At 39.4% G+C, this 16746-nt stretch overlaps 1 protein-coding gene and 1 non-coding gene across 2 annotated transcripts in view; both read right to left on the bottom strand.

The window, feature by feature from the left end:
* Positions 1–1594: 1594 nt before the first annotated feature.
* Trnaa-ggc (transfer RNA alanine (anticodon GGC)) lies at positions 1595–1667 on the bottom strand. Its single transcript has one exon. It is a non-coding gene; the product is annotated as a tRNA-Ala (tRNA).
* Positions 1668–2467: 800 nt separating this feature from the next.
* Positions 2468–16746, bottom strand: part of LOC146461486 (serine/threonine-protein kinase ATR-like) — a 99260-nt gene continuing 84981 nt past the window's right edge. Inside the window, exons 56-70 of the mRNA XM_085086916.1 lie at positions 15910–16034; positions 15530–15659; positions 14708–14797; positions 12914–12967; positions 12769–12822; positions 11758–11846; positions 11006–11074; positions 10130–10168; positions 9304–9360; positions 8543–8696; positions 7227–7292; positions 6076–6161; positions 4927–5032; positions 4219–4326; positions 2468–2579 (exon numbers count right to left, since the gene is read on the bottom strand). Coding sequence (XP_084943042.1) covers positions 2520–2579; positions 4219–4326; positions 4927–5032; positions 6076–6161; positions 7227–7292; positions 8543–8696; positions 9304–9360; positions 10130–10168; positions 11006–11074; positions 11758–11846; positions 12769–12822; positions 12914–12967; positions 14708–14797; positions 15530–15659; positions 15910–16034 — 1287 coding nt within the window. The 3' untranslated portion in view covers positions 2468–2519. The remainder of the gene's footprint in view (positions 2580–4218; positions 4327–4926; positions 5033–6075; positions 6162–7226; positions 7293–8542; positions 8697–9303; positions 9361–10129; positions 10169–11005; positions 11075–11757; positions 11847–12768; positions 12823–12913; positions 12968–14707; positions 14798–15529; positions 15660–15909; positions 16035–16746) is intronic.

Genomic DNA, 16746 nt, shown 5'->3' with positions numbered 1-16746 from the left:
AGTTAACGAGCGGAGAGTTAACTGGGAAAGTTAGCTAACTGCTATGATTTGACAAAATGACGGACTCGTAAGGCCGCTCGAAACCAGCCTTCTCGGGGATGAGAACGAACAACGTTTCGGTGTCGTCATGACGCCATTAGGGGAGCCTAAGCAACGGCAACGGCAACGAAAACGTTACCTGAAAATATGTCTTCATTTAATTTGTGCTACTTCGCGATTATTTCAACTCGCCCAACTTTTACAAACATGGCGAACTATCCAGGAACCAAATTGGTAGTAGTGGCGTACAAGTTAAGAAAGAACACGAAAATTTCACCGTCGTGCGTTTACGTTCTCTACAAAACCTTAAATGCGGTCATTTCACGTTGTTGTTTTGCAGAGGACGGCAAAGAAATGTACCAAAATGTAAAACGCACGCATAGAGCTGGTGATTGCTTTTGCTCATTAAACCTATTGTTCTGCGGGTTTTTGCTGCCGTCGCCGTCGCTTAAGCTCCCTGTTTATCAAGTTCGGAGTAATTGAAATAAAGTCAATGTCAGAAATAGTTGACCAAAATTGACATAATATCTGAATATGTAATGTCACGCAAATAGTTTTGTCTGAATTGAGTCCGATTGGACATTGAGAGATGGTGTTAACTCTCTAATAGCCCACTTTACAGTTGTGTGCTAAGTGACCTTGCCTTGGATTATGAGCGAGGCTGAGGTTCACCTTGTTTGATACAAACCTCACTGCTTTTCATATGTAGATCATGATGTTCTTATGCTAACTAGTTTTCATTTACATATGAAAAGAAGTGAGGTTTGTATCAAAACAAGGTCACCCCAGCCTCACTTTCAATCCTAGGCCAGGTCACTAAGCAAATAACAGTAAACTGGCCTGTTAGCAACATTTCGTAAACAAAACGATCGGACTTATTCATGCGCTTCTTAAGGACAGAAAAATATCTGTCAAGGTCTTTTGGGACATTACGGTGTTTGTTACTGGTGTTGGTTCAATTACTCCGAACTTGATAATGGCGCCATGACAACACCGAAACGTTGTTCATTTTCATCGTTTATTTTCACTTGCGTATGTATATCTAAAACTTTTACTTCTAAAATAAGAATTGAAACTTTAAATCATCCATTTCGTAGTTATGACCCATGAAGAAGTTAACATGTCAAATATCAGCGAAATCGGTGAGATACAGTGGCCGCGACTTTTCTGGCTCAAGGCCGTATCTTGGTAAAAATAGAAACAATTGTAACTGCAGAATTTTATTGAAAGAACACTAAACCTGATAGTGAAACAGAACTTGGTGACCTTAATTCACTGGTCAAGTTGGGTGTGATTTACTGCAATACTACAACACGTTACACATATTGTGACCGAGATCGGTTCACGTTGTCCTGCGGAGCGAATTAACAATAAAAAGGGTAAGTGGATGTTGACGAGAACAAAAATTACATTTCTTCCTTTTAGAACAAATCCTTTGTGGCCACAACACCTTAACAATCTGATATTAAAGAAAGTGAGAAGTGATCATCGCAGTGAATTTTCCAATTTATGCAATTGGAAATTAGAAGCCTGAAAAAAAAAAAAAAAAAAATTCAGGCTTCAACGGGATTCGAACCCGTGACCTCCGCGTTGCCGGTGCGATGCTCTACCAACTGAGCTATGAAGCCACACATTGGGAGCATTGTCAATTGTAGGTTCCCATTTTCCCGTGAGAGGAGTGAAACGATGTAAAGTATATGAAATGATTCATATATGAACTGCGGATGTAGATGAAAGTGAGAAGTGATCATCGCAGTGAATTTTCCAATATATGCAATTGGAAATTAGAAGCCTGAAAAAAAATTCAGGCTTAAATGTTTAAAACGGCTTTTACGAGTATAATGCAAAACCGTTGAAGCCTGAATTTTTTGCAGGCTTCTAATTTCCAATTGCATAAATTGGAAAATTCACTGCGATGATCACTTCTCACTTTCATCTACATCCGCAGTTCATATATGAATCATTTCATATACGTTACATCATAATCTGATATTAAGACGATACAATTGTCTCGTATTCGTTAATCGTGGGTTTGGGCTTCCTGTGCCTTGAGACAGCTGCTGCGCATGGTTGACGTAAGTTAAGAGACTTCTGTGATACTGCTTCTTTTGGAATATATAGAGTGGACATGACAATCTTCTTTTACTGTAAAAGGAACTCTCTTCTAGATCACCATCCTTTGCGAGGTGCAAAACGCCCTCTGGACGGGAATTAGCTGGGAACGCGAGTGGGGCTTGGGAACGAGGACATACTCAATGAGTCATGGTTTGAGTCTCGTTGTAAAATCCACAATAAACTTTAAAATGAGGTTGGATTAAATTTGTAACCAATCTACATTCATTCACGCGTTGCCAGTATACACGAACCTACTCGCAAGCGACTTGAAGACACTTAATGATAAAAACCCTTCAACACAGAAATACCCAAATCTGATACCACAGGAACCAAAAACACCTTTATTTCTCTGATTTTAATGAAAGCTATAAGTATGGCGCCCATCCAATGTACATACGGCTTAAGTTCTCGACACTCGTGGCTTCCTGCAAGAAAAAGTCAGAAAAATATTAGCCGTCTCTATACCAGCAAGGCATAGACCATGTGGGACGTACTTGGGCAAATTTTTGTGAGGGCCTGAAATATTAAAGCATAAATTGTCTTCTCTGATGAACAGCTATCCTTCATTTCGAAAAATAAGGGTCGTTAGTGTCACTGATGTTTAGGATGCTACTAAATCGTATGCCGTTTGTTGGCCACGATCTCCATGAATAAATCGTGAAACAGGTGTCAGGTTTTGCATAATAATCGAAAAAGCCGTTTTAAACATGACATTTTTTAAAAGCTCATTAATTGAAGAACGATAGAACTCTGGAAGGTGAGCGTTACAGAGCAAACGTCAGCCTAGTTACGGTCCTCTATGTGCCGTGATACCACAACGTTCCGAAGAAAAACGCATTTCAAATGAGCCTGAAAGGAACAAGCTGAGGTCTTGATAAACAAATACATGATTACGCCACAACAAGAAGGTTGTGTTTTATTTTTTACACACTCGTCTCGAGTGCAACCGTAGATGAAAAGCGTGAAAGCATTTGGATTGCAGTTAAGTTTGTTTTGTTATGTGGACTGAAACAAGAAGTTATTCAAAATGGAGCTGTCGACGAAGGTGAAAAGTGTTTTTGCAGCCTTTTAGCTAAGAAAATTAGATTCAAAACAAACCAAAAAGGATTTAAAGACACCCTTAACACGAACAAAAAGTCCCAATTCTTCGTGTTATGCAATGATCGCGAAGACAAGACGATTAATGCTACACAGACGTCAAAGAAAGAATCCAGGATGGATAAGGTTTCGAATCCCACTAATATTATAAAAAAAATGGTCAGGGAAACTTTATGATCAACTGTTAAGGGTATGCTTTACATAAATTATTTTAGCAAGGGTTTTAAGTTCCACGTATAGTTATCGCAAATGGTCATAAATATTTTTTTTGCATAAAATCTTTCGCCGTTTCTCCAACACAACAATAGAGAGATTTAGCTTCGCGTTTACGGCTAACGCCAAATGGGAAACGTAAAGCCGCTGTTGTTCTAAAATGCATTAACTTGTGTTTCTCGTACTCACTTCTCTCTTTTTCGTATTTGCTCGAAAGCTGTCGCCGACTGGGTGGAGATAAGCTTAAACCAAAAAAGCTTCATTGTTTTTCATCAAAGAGAAAATTTCAGCCTGGACGGTTTGCCGTTTGCCGTAAAAGCGATGCTAAATCTCTCCAATAATTTGAAAATCCCTAAAAACGTCCGTTATGCATACTTCAAAACTAAGTAGCCAAGGCCTACATGTGGCTGCTACTGTAAATACAAATTGCAAATCATTGTAAAGAATAGGTCTTCCTGTGTTATTGTGTAAAATATGGGGATCACTGTGTATTTAATATTTGAATCAGAAAGTTACTAGCCCAAGGTAGATGTAATGATGCATCTACAAACTCTCCATGACATGTCGCCGATTGCCACGAAAATACAAACATCAAGCGTCGGTGTCGATGGAAGCCCGATCGTGCGGATTCCGAACACTATCCGAAGATTGGGACTACTTACACTCACTCTTACATACTCCTTGTGGCTACTACTCTAGCCACAAGAATACCAGAGAACACAAACCATCACAAAAAGAGATGCATGGACTCACATTGATGAGATAATGAACATGCCCTTCGATAGACAGAGGAATCATAATCCTGTTATTTCCCTCAAATCCTTTGAACCGCTTCTCGATATCCTTCAGGATTTTAACCCCCTGAAAAAAGACAGGACATGCAATGGTTTTATTAAAGCGTACATGACCCTGAACCTACTGAAGCTTTGGCAATGAAACTTGGGAGGGTAACAAGTCCAAGGAACCGCTCCTTAAGGTCACCAACAGGAGGTAGGTGACGACGTCATATGGCATTCAAATTACGAGATGATATCTAACCGCCATCTTGAATTTCTGGATACAATCAAACTTCAGAGGGCCAGCAAAATTTTACCAAAAGTGATCAAAGGTATAAGTAGGACAATTAAATAATCCAAAGAAATAAAGCAACACTCAAATGATCTAAAAACAAGAAAGGTGTGGGGAGAAAGTTAATTCTAGTCTATTAAAAACAGGAATTCTAAAAACCAATTCCTCCTAACGTAACATGAAATTCAGAGAACACTGACCTACCAAATTGTTCCCAGATATTATAAAGTCACAAAGTTTGGTGGTGTTGCCTCATGTATTGGAAAAACCTAGAACATGGTGTTAGCAATAACGTGCTAGCCAACTGCAACCTCATCTCCCTCCAACTCCAATTCATCATTGCTTTCTCTAGGAGTACACGATTATAAAAAGGGGAAAGAAAAAAAATCTCACCTCCTCGTTCGTAACTTCTCCAGTCTTAGAAGCTTCAGCAAGTGATTCCCTTCCCTTGATCCTTTGCCACTCTACCAGGGGATCGTAAATAAACGTTCGCAGCACACTGATTAATTGAAGTAAAATACGAAACGAATTAATCAACAGTCTTGTATCATTGAAATTATTAACTGACTAACTGGTTACCTGACAAACGGACTGAGTGAATGAGTGACTGACTGACTAACGGACTGGGCCCAGTTGCTCGAAGCATGGTTAGCGCTAACCCGGGTTAAATACCATGAAAACTTATAGGTTTTAATACCTCTTAACCAATGGTTAGCGCTACCCATGCTTTCGAGCAACTCAGCCCTAACCTGTAGACGACGGACAGACTGATTGACTGACTAAGGGCCTATCTTACCCCCATTACCAACGAAGTTTCATTTAACCTCTCTTGGAACACCTCGAATTGGCTGGCTCAGCTTAGTAAGTTAGTCAGACAACGGTTCCTCGATGACCTTTGTTTCGCCTTAAGTCGCTGATGCGCAACATTTGTTGTTTCAACAACGTCAGAAAGTTTAGCACCCAATGTGAGATGATTGTTTGGCCACCATTTTTAGGTGGATAAAAGCTTGAGTGATGTTAAATTACGTTTAGCCACGCACCAACATTGTTATATAACAAATGTATAACAATGTTGGAATGTTTAGCCGTGGCTTTAGGTGATTGAGTATTTATCACAGCATTAGAGCGGTTTCCAATAAAGTGTCGTTAAACTAAAACCAAAGCAATTACTCTGGCCAATCGCAACAGATGTAAACAACACAACGAGCCAATCAGAATTCGAAGCAAATACATGTAACTGGCGCCATGCGCGGGAAAAAGCGTGCGGCGAAAACACGTTGGTTTTGGTTTGGATTCCTATTGGTTGAGAAAGTGGCGCGAGTTTTGTTAACCAATCACAGAGCGTAGTAATGCAAACCAAAGCAAACGCGAAATTACTTTCGACACTCAATTGAAAACCGCTCTAATATAGGTGAGTAAAGATTAACACTCATTCGGCGGTCGGTTTGTCAACTGCCTCTCCTATAATACACAACCCCGAAACACTCAGATGGAGAAAACATATCTTCTATCCCCTATGTTTTCGTTAAGTATTAAACTTACGTGAGTAGTGAATCACACTGATTTCTCAGAAGTCTCAGTGTTACTTCACAAGAGCGGCGGAAATCACCCTCATAGCCTAGGGGACCCTGTGGAGAAAGCACAAGACGTTTTGCTGATTGTTTTTGCTGGCTTATAGTCAGTTTGGAAAGAAAAAAAGACACCGAGCGTCACAAATGATAGGAAACCAACCAATAGTGGCTTGAACAGAATAGTGTGCGCCTCAAATCCGAGTCGTTGCTTGATTGGAGCTCTATATTCACTCATTTCTTGGCCTTATAGATGAGGTTCTGCTCTCATGCACGTCAGTACCATGACAATAAGGAATATCATGAATAAGTGAATGATCATCGCAGTTATATACGAATCCCGTTCAATCCCGTTCAATCCCGATTTTTTTTTTTCAGGCTTTCTTTTTGCAACTGCTTAAGCTGTGTATATAACTGCGATGATCATTCACTTATTCAGTCTTTCTTCCGCAGCTCAAATGTATGAATTTTCATAAATTCACTCTCAAGGAATATTATATTGTGTAAACTTCATAAGGTGCCCAAAGTCAGTTTGAACAAAACTTTCGTGGTTCACCCCTCCATACCTTGGTAAATCACCGTTTAAACCACGGGAATGGTGGAGGGCGAGTTGACGGAATAGAGTCCATTCAATTGAGATTTTCACTCGATTCCGTCCCAACTCAAAATTCTAGTTTTGGGGGGTATGACCACACCCCTAACTCTTACTCTACATCACGTCAATAGAGTTTTACTGGTGGAAATTGCTTCAATGACTATCACAAGGTGATCTTCCTTATCTTTTCCAAATTCTTTTTTGTTTTGCATCCCCATATCTGAATCTTACCCAGCCTAATCCAACCCACCTAACAAACAATAAACGGTCCCTTGACGTTTTTAAGTCGGATGAAAAGATATTACAAGACGATGTAACTGAAGTATGTCGCAGTCATCACAGTCTGGCGTGACTTTTACACCGTTGTTGTAAAACGTTCCTAGCAAAGAAGCGGGCGTGGGATTTATTATTTACAGGACTCGACACATGACATGAAAGCTTTTGCCAGTAAAACTGACCGACGATGTAGAAGATAGAATTCGATAACATTGCTGAATATTTTCACTACTTGACACAGCTACTGTTCTCACCATTGCATCAACCATGTTATGCGTCAGACGAAAAGGTACGCGTTCGGGACAGTCAAAGGTTTCACCCTAAAGAAAAGAGCATAAATTGAAAAAGAGACAGACGGCTTAATTTTCAAGCTTTCGAAGACCGCCACTGGCTAACTTTACAATTACAAAAGCAGGCGTTTCCATGTTCTTCCCCAAGTATTGTAGGGTAATTCTAGTACCACTTTAAAAGGTTAAATTCACAAGTTACTGACAAACTCGAAAACCAAGGTCTAGTTTTACGATATTATTATAACAGTCGGGGTACGGATGACGAGGATGGATATTAGGGACTTTAAGAAACCACGACGACAACGTCAACGAAAACGTCGCTTGAAATTATAAGTTCGCGTTACTTGTATTTTTTCCTTGCGATTATTCCAATTCGTTCAACTTGTACAATGTGGCCGAACTATGCAGTAACAGAACAGGTGGGAACGACGTTAAGTTGAAACAGAGAATAAAAAATTTGCCGGCATGTGGCTACGCTCTCCATAAAACCTTAATTGGTCATTTCACGTTCTTCTTTGAATTTAAATTTAAAACGCACGTGTAGTGCCTTTTCTCGATCATTAAATCCTATTTTTTGTGACGTTCTTGTTGCCGTCGGCGTAGTAGTTTCTTAAACTCCTTATTAGGGAGCTTAAGCAACGATGACGGCAAAGGCAAACTTTGTTTACTCTCACTCCGTTCTTGCCGCCAAAGAGGATTGTAGAAAGGGAAAAGTATGTCTAGCGATTCTGAAATGAGCAGCTTCTCTGAAACATCAAGCAGCAACGATAAAGAGATATTCTTTCTTCTCTTCCGCCATGATGAATTGTAATTCTTGGCACCAACATGACATCAGCGGGTATTGTCTCGTGGCATTTTGGCCGCGCGATTCGAATACCATTTTTGAGGCCAAAATAGCCAAACTTTGAGCGCTCACAAAATCGGAAATTTTTACCCCAGCAATCTCAAACTTTGAAATCGAGTGTTTGAAAGGGTAAATTTTATAAATACCTAAAAACAATTTTCGCTTCATAGGCACTTTAAAATGTACAACAATGTACGCATTTTGTTTCCAAATTGAAGCTTAATTCGCGCTGAAAAATGCGTGGCTACCCCAAATTTTCTTTTAAGACTTTACGAACTCTTGCTAAGATCTTCTTTTCTCGGATAACCATACTAACCGCGCAAACATACCTTTGAATTAGTAGGCGTCATCTAAAGAAATCAGGGTTCCTCGCATCGTGCCGAGATGCGCAGAACATGTGCGCAGTAGAAAAATGAAGTACTATCCTCGTACTAACCTTTTTGAAAAGACAGTTGAAGTCGACATGAACACAGTCACCACATGTGGCATCAAACAAGATATTCTCACCATTACGATCTCCAAGACCAAGAATATAGCCCACCATACACATGACCGCTGACGTGCGGCAGTATGCCAGGCGGCTCAGGTACCTGAAAAACAGCACAGATATTTCACATTTAAACGGGGGAAGTAATATTTATATTCCTTGAACAATGGTTTGCAAAAATTCACGACCGGCTTTCTATTGGCTGAGGTGCTGTGTACAAGAACGCGTTTTCGTTTAAAAACGAAAAATTTCTTGCCGTTTTTACATTCCTCGAGGGCAAATACGTATCGAAAACGGCATGCCCCGTGGAATCTTAAAAAAAATCATAGACTCTGGAAAATCACCGTTTAGACAGCTGTAAAACGTAAACACTTGAGAACGACTGGCATATAATACTACAACTGACAGATAAAAGGTCTGTATGGCTTGCATTATTTTCGAACTTGTGGATTCACTGGCAAAACGATCTCAAATGAATCGGCCGCTTGGCTGTGTAACTTTCTTTATGTTCTCGGTGGAAATGCAGACTTTTGAAAGTAGATAAGTAGGAACGGGCCAAAGACAACATTCCATTTTGAGCATTCAGAAAAGAAACTAACCACACAGACTAAAACGTGAAGAAACATCATTGTACGATCAGTCAAATTTGTTTTCATAACATACTAACTGATTGGTGACCAAGTTTTAGGTCAAAAAGTACTTTAACTTACCATGAAGTTGGATTTGGAAAAGTCTTTAGGAACCACTCGTGAAACACAGAAGGATGTCTAGGGGGAAAAAAAAAACAAAAACAAAAACAGCTTACTCAAAATTGTTGTTTGCTCAAAAGGCGAAAGAAAAAAAAGTTAAGTTAAATGTGGGCGTTTATCGAATCATGAAGCCAAATAAGAATGCGAAAACAAACAAACAAACAAAACAACAACAACAACAAAACACACACCCAAACAAAATGGAGCCAATAAATTGATGTTTAAACTATTCATAATGGTTCAAAAGAGAAGGAACCACAAAATAAAACAAATTTCTCCACTCAAACCTATTTTGGGTTTAAAAGTGTCTGTGACCTCAGAACGGCATGACGGGCAAATATCAATTGAAGGACGGTGCCTACTGATACAGAAGTATTTTTGTGTGGTTTATGACTATGCGGAAAATTGGGGGTAACCGCGCATTTTTCAGAGATAATTAGGCAACAATATTTCTAAAAAGCGCCAAAATATGAAGCAATGTAGGGCAGTTTTTCCTGAATTGAAGCTTAATTATCTCTAAAAAATGCATGGTTTACCCCAATTTTCTTTTTGGATACCAAGAGCACTTGCTAAGTTCTGCTTTCTCCGCATAGTTTTAAACCACGCAAAATATTTCTGTATTTATGAGCACTACTCATAGGAAACCCGAGTGTCTCGAGATGCGCAGAACCTGTGCGCAGTAACAATAGTAGGGACCGTCCTTAAAAATAGGAAAAAATAAAGCAAACATAACAAAGCCGTCTGTTTCAGTTCCTATCGACGACAGGAGCTCCATCAAATGCCTCACCTTGGAAGAATCTCTTTCAAGAAAACACGCACTTTGTCCCTAAGATAGAAAAAGCATTTTGAAAAAAGTCAAGCACACGAGCTCAGTAAGGAATCATGCCGGCGCTTTACTCCTGATTTTAAGAATCGTGTAAGCGACTTGAGAAAGTAGTATCAAAATATATCCAGTAGCAGTTTTTGGGGGTGGAGTATTCAGCAGTTTGACGGTAACCATAGAGACAGGATATGGAGTTAACAAAAAGTAACGGAACCACTTTTCAATCTTACGACGCATGCGTTAAATAAACAAACATCAAGTCAAACGTGCCCTTCGACTGTCACTCTTCACAACAACAGTAATTTTTAATAGTTACCTAACTCCAAAAAATTGAGTTTCAATTCCCTTTTAACTCGTTCCGTTAGAATTTAACTCCAATTCAGGAATAGTTAGAAGATTACTGTACATTTCATTAGTCAACAGAAAATGCAGAGGGGAGGGGAGAGAGAGGGCTTTTCATCATCTGAAAACGCATAAATTTTAACATGACAACATGACATCAACATTTCGTTAAAACGTCCCTATTTAGGAATAGAGTGTGTGCACGACGGCCATGTTGGAGGACTAAAACAATACAATGATCTTCTATTGTTTTAGTCCTCCAACATGGCCGTCGTGCACACACTCTATAGTTGGAAGATTACTGTACACTAGTCAACAGAAAATGCGGCGGGGAAGGGAGAGAGAGGGGTGTTCGAACGTCTGAAAACGCATAAATCAACATGACCTCAACAGTTCGTCAAAACGTCAAAACACTGTGTTCACAATGTTGAGCTGTATATTACCCTCTTGGAGAGTAACAAGATAAAAACAAAAACAAACAACAAATGTTGAGCTCACTCCAGTTTAGTTCCTCCTTTGTCAATCATTCTCTTGATTTCAACACCTCTGGTGTACATATTTTTCTCCCTGCGAACGGATAAACAAAATGTCACAAACAAATTTCATTAGATGGATGAACTCAACCTGATGCAGAGAAATTCCGGTTAGTTTTAAACGTTTGTATTGACAGATAGCAATTAAGACATGTGAAACGATATTCAGAACAAAACTAACATGGGATTTAAATTCAAGTATCGATAGATAGATACATAAATAGACAGGGATGGAAAACTTTGTTCAATTAAGATAACTGATTAATTGCATAGCTGTTCTTCCCAAAAGCCCTGAGAAGCTCTATGAGTCAGTTATTAAAAGACAGCTTAGACGGTGTTTGACAAAACCACGTTCTAAGCTATTTTCAATTTTGGTAACAATCATATCTAAGCAAGAAGGCTTGCATCCCAGACTAGAAAACTATTTATCTACTTAAAATAGACCACTTATAAACAGATTTGGAGGCCCACTGATTGTCTTAAGCCGCGGCCTAAGTTAGACTCTGTTTAAATAACTGGCCCTATGTCGACAAAATTATGTACAATACAGAATCACTGTTAAGAATAATGAATGGATAAAAATTACGAAATGTAAAAATATGTATCCGTTTTACCGCTCGAAAATTATTATTTTAGTTATTTAGTCAAAGGCTGATTCTACAGAGTGTTAAAAAGGGTCATTCACGAGTGATATCGTCTGCAGTACAAAGAACGTACTTGTAAATCTTGGTGAGGATATTTCTCAGTCCATGAGTGTTTTGAACCCATTCCAAGAGCCCACATTCTTCATTCAAGGGAATCACCGCCTAAACATGAAAGCAAAATAATGGATGGCTATGCATCTTAGTTAGCTTCCTGTAAGGAGTGTTTTCACGGCGGCCACATTGGAACTAGAGAACAACAAAAAATGTCTACCTGAAAATAAAATTCACCCCCCCCCCCCCCTACAAAAAAAAAGATCATTCTATGATGTCGCTCTTCAACAAGGCCGCCATGAACACACTACATATTTTCTGAAAACAACGACCACAAATCTCATCCCTTACGTTTGTGTTCTTGCCTTGGCAAGTAAGTAAATATTGTTAGCTAAATCTGTCTGTCCAGAGGTTAAGTAATGTTTAAAACACGAGCAGCAGTGTCTTATCGGGATTTAAAGCCACGAGGCGCAGCCGAGTGGTTTTAAATCCCAATAAAACACGTGCTGCGAGTTACTTCAATGGCTTCAAAAACATTCCTGGAAAAACGTGTGTCAAGGGAGTTCATAACAATGATGCTTTTGTGAACGTTAGAAATTAGTCAGTCATCCCTCTGCGTTTTATTAACATATGCATTGACAGGGCTTACAAGTAGAGACGGTTGCTTGCCTCAATACGCTCCTTTCGAGATACCAAAATTCAGCTTGACAGCGAGGCTAAGAGGACACAAACAAAGAAAAGTGAATTATCATGCTTATTCATTTCTGTTGTCGGTGTCCTCTGGAGCTCGATATCAAGTTGAATTTTGTATTTCGAAAGGAGTCTGCAGGTTCCATTCTTGATTGTGGTACTGCGGGTCTCCGCTCTTAAGCAGGGAAGACGCAGTATAGATTCGTCGACCACTCTGGCTTTTTCTCACAGAACCATTTGCAAAACAAGCCTTTCTTCGAAAAAAACCATTTCAATCAGGTTTACGATTGCTTTATTGTTATTCTAGAGTAGTTACACCACCATAGGGGCAACGAAGACTTACATAAGTACGAATGTGAAGTTGCCGTCTACGGGATTCCGGATCTTTTCGCAAACACTGTAATATGAAATAACGAACGAAAAATAAGTCAACACGAGACATTAATGCAAGGAAAATATGAAATAATTCAACAAAATGATTCTCCAACCTTGTTGACCAGAGAGTTGAATTCCATTGTTCTTGAATCTTTCCTGAGGTCATCCTTTTGGGAGGAAACAAAAGTACAGGAACGAAAAATAAAGGGACATTTTTCATATTTAGGGAGACCTTAATTTTTTCTCTTCTTTGTGTGACGATGCTGTTGTGTTGGTGCTACAATGACTAAAAATAATGGTGGCTTTGTGGAATGTGCTGTAAAACGTCCTGGCAATTCAAAGCCTATAGAACTGAGACAAAAGTGATTGCCAAATGTGAGAATAAAGTAAAAAAGTAAAATGCAATCAGAAAAAGTTTGGTGCTTCTGTGTCGAAGAATAAAGAAAAAAGTTTGTATATTTCGCAGCTCTTAGAGATAATAATAATAATAATTAATATTCGTATGGCGCAAATTAGCATGTGTATATGATCAAATGCGCCTAACAAATTGTATATGTAAAAAATAAAAAAATAATTAATTAAAAATAGTTATTTACAATTCTTACAGTCCTTACATCGTATTGTAAGCAACTCTAAATAAAGATGTCTTCAATTTGGACTTAAAACGTGTAAGATTATCCTCGTCCCTTATTGCGCTCGGCAGTTTATTCCACAGTGATGGGGCAGCAGCAGTAAAAGCCCTGTCACCGAGTGTCTTCTTCGTTTTCGTGGATGGTGGTACTAACAAAAGTTCAGAATTTGAGCGAAGACCATACGTGGAAAGATTACTAACATTAACGAGATTAATGAGATTAAACGAGATTCAATATAAATAATTAATTTTATACAAAAAAATTGTGATAAACGCTTTTTCTCTCCATCTCGTTGTTCCTCCCTTCCATTCTTTTTTCATCTTTATCGTTTGGCCTGTGATAGGTTTCAAAAGGTCAAATTTACAAGCTGTCTGAAATTGAAGCTACCTTTCTCTGCTGAAAACGCTTGAGGCGTTTCTTGCTCTTGTGATCAAAAACTATACACGAGGAAACACATTCACTAAGTGAAGAATTGAGTCCATCGCAGTTATGTACGCAGTTTAAACAGCTGCGAAAAGAAAACCTGAAAAAATTCAGGCTTGAACGGGATTCGAACCCACGACCTCTGCGATGCCGGTGCAGTGCTCTACCAATTGAGCTATCAAGCCAACTGGGAGCTGGTCATATTGTGAGTTCGTAATATACCCGTGAAGGGTGAATAAATGAATGTGAATATATGAAACATCATATATTGAACTGCGGATGAAAGATTAGATAGAAGAAAGATCCCCGCAGTTAGTACGCAAATTAAGCAGTTGCGAAAAGAAAGCCTGAAAAAATTCAGGCTTGAACGGGATTCAAACCTATGACCTCTGCGATGCCGGTTCAGTGCTCTACCAACTGAGCTATCAACTGAGCTGTCAAGCCAACTGTGAGGTGTTCATTTTGATTTCTTTGCAACTGCTTATTTTGCGACATACTGCGATGGTCTCTCATTTATCCATTCTTTCATCCAATCGCAGTTCAAATATATAAATTTCATACATTTCACTTCTGCATTCACTAAGTATTGCGGACTACGTTATCTTCTGTCTTGTAACTATGAAAAGTCAATTCTTGTTTTTCTTCTTGCCATGTCCTGCCAGCAAACCTAAAACTCACTGCATCTTGATGACCTAGCCTTAATGGAACTATTTTACTTGATGATTAAAAATTACTAGCATTCTGGTTGAAATTGATCATAGAATTCATCACAATATATATTATACAACATATATTATACAACATATATATACTGTCATTGTGGGGAGAAGAATGTCGTTCATCTTGGCTGACCTTAGGTTTACACATCATGGTATAAGAGTTCCCATCACTTCCTCTAATGGTGATTTTCTTTGGCTTTTGTAAAGACGGCAGCACATCCACCTGCATAATCAAATTTAACAACTTTAGACCATCGATGAACATACAGCGTGTTCTGTTACGACTAAGCAAAGCTGTGTCCCAGCGTCATTGTGTGAACACATCTTCTCCTTTCCTTTCCACCCTTCCTCCCTTCCTTGTTTCCTCTCTCCCTCCCTCCCTCCGTCCCTTCCTTCCTTCCTTCCTTCCTTCCTTCCTTCCTTCCTTCCTTCCTTCCTTCCTTCCTTCCTTCCTTCCTTCCTTCCTTCCTTCCTTCCTTCCTTCCTTCCTTCCTTCCTTCCTTCCGTCTTTCTCTGCCTCAACTTTCCTTCCTCCCTTCCCCTTGTTTCCCTCCCTCCCTCCCTTCTTCCCTTCCTCTCTCCCGCTTACTTCCTTCCTTCTTTCTTTCTTTTTTTTCTTTCTTTTTTTCCTATTGGTGTAAGATTGTTTCTTAATTGCAAAAAAGTACTTTTCTACATAGTGAATTAGCGCCATGCACCAACACCCGAGTTCGACTACTCGACCAAGTTTGAAAATAGAAAATGATGGTGTTGAAAAGACATTGCTATACCTCCGAACCCAAATACGTTTTCTGATTGGAGGAGAACTTGTCACGTGTCATGGGTCAAAACACACTAACTCCCTCGACCCTCAATGTTCCCCGAGGCGGGTCTCGGGGAAATAAAACTAACTGTTTCCCTTGGGGCCAGTCATTAAGCGCTTATTGTTCTTTCTTATTATTTGTGTGTTACTTGCCGTATCCTCAAAGCCAGCGATACAAGCCAAAGAGCCTGGGAACGGGTTGTGATCAAGATGACTTCCGGCTCCTGATGGAAGCGTGACAGTCATGGCAGACTGAAGAGGAACAACTATATCACTAAAGCCACTGAAAAATAAATACGTAAAATAAATACGTCAATGTTCAAATTGAACAAGACGTCAATTCATTCGAATGGGCACACTAGTGCTTATACGGTTTAACCTTGAAATTTATCACTTGCGGCGTATTGCCATGATGTAGTGAAGTACTGCCAATTGGTAGAACAAACACCCAAAGCAATGTTTGCTTGGTGGTCAGGAGAACGGATTACTTGATATTACGAGTGTAGGTTTGTATTGAGTGGTTAACGTCTTACCCATCAGACACAAGTCTCTTTAGTACAGAGAAGTCATGACTCATGCTAAGCTTGTCTTTTGAGCCACTCTTGGGCACCTCCTTGTTGCATACATCGAGTAACCTGTCAGTCAGCTTCGTAGAATCCTAAAAACAACCGAACGCATTACCACGGGCCAACCATACAGCGTTAGCACCTTAGCGCAGGAGTGCTGTTAACACAGGAAAACCAGTCAAGCAACAAAAAGTGGAATAATCTAGGTCATAAGAACCCAGAACTTAACCCTAACCCTAGATCTTAAGCCTCGTCCTGCAATCCTTGCTCCAACCCCAGTTTTGAGTATGGCTTGGGTATTGATTTCATCTGTTATTTTACAATAACTATCCAAATTCCCGCGCACTGATTGGCTCGTAGCTATTGTCTATAAGAGTACAGACAATAAAAATGACGTCAGATGTAACGCGCGCGCTTTCTCAACGAAAAAAATAGCCAATTCCGCTCGTTCTTTTTCCATTTTATTGTAAAAAACAAATCGACGGCAGTTTTCTATGGTCTATACTCTTATAGACCATAAAATGACGCCCTAAAATGTCCAAAACTTGGCAGTGAAACCACTCGCCTGCGGCTCGTGGTTCCACTTGAGTTTGGAACATTTTATGACGTCATTTTATGGTCTATAAGAGTATAGATCATAGAAAAATGCCGTCGATTTGTTAAATGTCAAACGTACCGGTCACGTGACCTTTATTTCCTTATGAATTCAAACTTGTTTAACCAATCTGAAGGCAGGTTGTTCAAGTTCTTTATCCTATTTATTTCAGGACGTTAATATTTTGAGCTTGATTTTCAGGTTAAAAT

This window comes from Pavona decussata, unplaced genomic scaffold (assembly GCF_977016875.1).
Source record: "Pavona decussata unplaced genomic scaffold, jaPavDecu1.1 SCAFFOLD_198, whole genome shotgun sequence".
NCBI lineage: Eukaryota > Metazoa > Cnidaria > Anthozoa > Scleractinia > Agariciidae > Pavona > Pavona decussata.
This window is presented reverse-complemented; position numbering and strand designations above follow the sequence as displayed.